This window comes from Apium graveolens, chromosome 11, assembly GCF_009905375.1.
Source record: "Apium graveolens cultivar Ventura chromosome 11, ASM990537v1, whole genome shotgun sequence".
Lineage (NCBI taxonomy): Eukaryota > Viridiplantae > Streptophyta > Magnoliopsida > Apiales > Apiaceae > Apium > Apium graveolens.
The window spans coordinates 24,669,717-24,673,818 of record NC_133657.1 but is presented as its reverse complement, the minus strand read 5'-3'; the positions used below and the strand labels follow the sequence as shown (position 1 = coordinate 24,673,818).

General features: G+C 42.1%; 1 protein-coding gene across 1 annotated transcript; it reads right to left on the bottom strand.

Moving 5' to 3' along the window:
- Nucleotides 1-2,383: 2,383 nt before the first annotated feature.
- On the bottom strand, nucleotides 2,384-3,292 carry LOC141695407 (uncharacterized). Its single transcript, XM_074499654.1, has one exon. It carries the CDS (start codon nucleotides 3,290-3,292, stop codon nucleotides 2,384-2,386), a length of 909 nt encoding a protein of 302 aa, XP_074355755.1.
- Nucleotides 3,293-4,102: the final 810 nt, after the last annotated feature.

Below are 4,102 nucleotides of genomic sequence, written 5' to 3'. Positions count from 1 at the left end.
GGCCCATCTTGTAGGGTTGGATCCCCGGGTAAGGCTACGGAGCCTAGATTTTTGAAGAAGAATAAAGATCCTATGGTGGAGGCATCTTCTGTGGGCACTGAAGCCCCATCCGTTCCTGCTCCCATACCTACAGGTTCATTTCAGCCTCTCTGGGGTTTTCTCCGTGGAGATACCGTAGTTGGTTCCACGAAGCACGCTTGGGATTGGTCCTACCATTCCATCACCCCCAAGGACTTTACCAATATGGTGGCAGGCCCGGACTTGGAGCGGGTATGGGGGTTCAGTTTATTGCCTCGGTATATATTTTCTTGTCTTAACTTCTTTTATTCCTATGGCTATGTTATTTCTTTGCCTTACATCCTTTTATTTGTCTTTTTGCTTCCAGGTCAACGCCTACTTTCAGGCGTCTATCAGACAAGCCGAATCCTGGAAGAAAGTTTCGGACAAGGCGGATAACTCCCTCAGGAGGCAACACAGGAAATATGTTGTGCTGGAGAGGAAGATAAAGCACAAGGAGGAGGAGCTAGAGGATGCTAATGCTGAGTTAGTTATTCTGAAGGCTGAGAAGGACAGAGAAATTGACTCTTACTTGGATACGGAGGAGTTTACTCAGTCTATGAGGGTTAGGGATGACATAGTATTCCCTGAGTTTTTCAGGACTGGTTGGGACACATCCCTTGGGACCATGAATGAGACTTGTCCCGATATTAATCTGGCAAACTATGTGTGCCCGGATGATGAGACCTTACTACAGAGGTTCTATACCCGTGTAGTTGTCTCGGATGATATCCCTCATGATCAGCTCCTTCCCCCTCCAGAGTTGTCTTCCAGACCTGCTGCGGAGGATGTCAACTCTTCTTCGGGTGATACCGCCACTGCCGTGACATTCAGCGAGAGCGAGAGTGATGAAGATATGGATGATGTGGATTCTGCTGCCCCCTAGAGGCTTTTTGGCCCTGCGCGGCTTATCTATTTGTATTTATTAATCCTTATTTATGTCGAGGACCTTCGTAACTATTTCATTTATTGAACATTGTCTTTTTTATTCGAATTCACGCACTTAGTTTATTTACTATAACCTTGTGTATTGTAGAAACTTAATACCACATGTCAGAAACTTTATAAATTCCAAAAACTCTTGGGATTCATCTCTTACATAAGTCTTGGTAAAACTAAAACTTGAAATAATAGTCTTATAGAACTTAAAATCCAAAGCAAGCAAAGTTTCAAGGTGCTTTTCAACCTATTTGCCACTTTGACAAATGAACATCTTTCCCATCAGACTTATACATAATAGACTTTCAGGTTGTAAGCATGCCAAGTCCTTGGGACTTTAAAGTCGTTCATAGTTTTCAGCTTGTAGGATCCTCTTCCTTGAACACTTTTGATCTTGTATGGTCCTTCCCAATTTGGGGCGAGCTTTCCTTTCTGTCCAACTCCTGATGCCTTGATCTTCCTTAAGACTAGATCTCATTACCTAAAAAATATTTCTTTCACCTGTAGGTTGTAATAGAAAGAAGCTTTCTTCTGATGTTCAACAATCTTTGCATGTGGCTTATCCCGCACTTCATCTATCAAGTCCAGGGCTAACCTTTACCCCTCTTCATTCTCTTCAGCATTATACACCTGGATCCTTGGAGATGAATGTGATATCTCCACTGGAACGATCGTTTATGCCCTATATACTAACATAAATGGTGTTGCTCATGTAGTAACTCTACATGTGGTCCTGTAGGCCCAAAGTATTGGAAGTATTTTATCCACCCAACTACTCCTGGACTTCTCAATCCTCTTCTATAATCCATCTACAATAATTTGATTTACAACCTCTTCTTGGCCATTGGCTTGAGGATGGGCCATAGAAGTGAACCGCAGCTTAATCTCATTCTCCTCACAATACTTCTTGAACTCATTATTATTGAATTGTATTCCACTATCAGTCACCAAGATTCGTAGAATCCCATATCTGCACATGTCATTTTCCCACAGGAATTGAGCAACTTGCTTAGTTATAATCTTGGCCAAAGGCTTACCTTCGATCCACTTAGTAAAGTAATCAATTACTACAATCAAGAACTTTCTTTGAGCAGTAGCCATTGGAAAAGGCCCGAGAATATCCATTCCCCACATAGCAAATGGGATTGGGGAATTTATGGAAGTGAGCATTTCGGGAGACTGTCTTACTATAGGGGCATATTTCTGACAACGATCACATCTCTTCACATATTCTTTGGCGTCATCCATCATTTCTGGCCAATAGAAGCCCAAGCGGGTTATTTTGTGGGCTAAGGCTATGCCCCCAAGTATTGGCCACATATACCCTCATGTACTTCTTCCAAAGCAAGTTGAGCCTCATCTGGCCTGAGACATCTTAAATAAGGAATTACGAAAGACCTTTTGTAAAGAATTCCATCAGAGAATATCTTAAGGCTCTTACAGACAACTTTCTTGCTTTCACAACATCACTAGGGAGCCATCCGGTTTGTAGATGAGCCTTAATAAGATTTATCCATGATGTCCCCGGCACTATAGGGGCTACAAGCTTAACATCAATGCTTCGTGTTTTCAAAATGTGGAAGTATACACTCCCTGAACTTTTCTCTATCTCCGATGAGGAAAACTTAGATAGTGCATCCGCCTTAGAATTCTCCTCTCTTGGAATATGCTCAACATGACATTCATCAAACTGGGTCATCACAGCCCTCACTAGGCGTACGTACTTCGCCATAGTCTCGTCTCTTGCTTCGAACTCCTCCTTGACCTGGGATACGGCAAGCTTCGAATCTCCACAGACTTTCAAGTTTTTGACCCTCAATGTCCTTGCCAGGCCAAGGCCAGCTATTAGAGCTTCGTATTCTGCTTCGTTATTTATAGTTGAGAAATCTAACTTCATAGCATATTCAATTAAGAAACCGTCGGTGCTATGTAGCACCAGCCCTGCTCGACTTAAATTTGTTTTTGATGCCCCATCAAAATAGAGAACCCAGAACTCTTTCTCCTTAGCGTCCTCTTCTTTGTTTCCTTTATTACCTTTCGTGTCTTGAGGTACAGTATATTCCTGGCCCCCGACTTCTTGGTCGGATATGGTACATTCTACCATGAAGTCAGCCAACGCTTGGGATTTTATTGTCGTTCGCGGCTTGTGCTTGATGTCGAATTCTCCCAGTTCTATGGCCCATTTATTCAGCCTCCCACCGGCTTTGGGACTGTGAATGATGTTTCTCAAAGGCTGATTTTTTAGAACCTCGATCTTATGAGCTTGGAAGTAAGGACACAACTTCCTTGAGGCCATCACCAGGGCTAGAGCGAACTTTTCAATAGTCAAATAATTTAACTCAGCTCCGTGTAGAATCTAACTGACGTAATATATTGGTTTTTGGATATTAAGTTCCTCCTTAACCAACACGGCGCTCAAAGCATTTTCTGAGACGGCTAGATATAAGTACAAAGTTTCATTCAGGACTGGTTTGGCCAACAACGGGGCTTGAACCATGTATTTCTTTAATCCTTTGAACGCCTCTTGACTTTCCTCAGTCCATATGAAATCTTTTACTTTCTTCAAGGCTTTGAATAATGGAAATCACTTGTCTCCAGATTTGGAGATAAATTGTCCCAAGGCCGCAACCCTTCCAGTGAGTTTTTGAACATCTTTAATAGACCACGGAGGCTCTATGTCCAAAATGGCCGTTATCTTGTCAGGATTTACTTCAATTCCCCTCTTGGAGACCATCAACCCCAAAAATTTTCCAGATCCACTCCGAAAGCACACTTTATAGGATTTAACATCATCTTGTGATACCTCAGAACCTCAACAGCTTCCCTCAAGTGGGTTATATGATCAGTCTTCACAAGACTCTTGACTAACATGTCATCTACATATACTTCCATTGTTTTCCCAATAAGATCTTTAAAAATTTTATTTACCAACCTTTGATAGGTAGCTCCTGCATTCTTGAGACCAAACGCCATAACAAGATAACAAAAAACACCAAAGTCAGTGATGTATGACACCTTTGGGATGTCATCCTTATGCACCTTGATCTGATTGTATCCATTGAATCCATCCATAAAGCTTAGCATTTCGTGACCAGTGGTCACATCT

Bases quoted from the DNA above. Each gene is read 5' to 3' on its own strand.
- LOC141695407 (XM_074499654.1), bottom strand. From the start codon at position 3,292: ATGGCCTCAAGGAAGTTGTGTCCTTACTTCCAAGCTCATAAGATCGAG.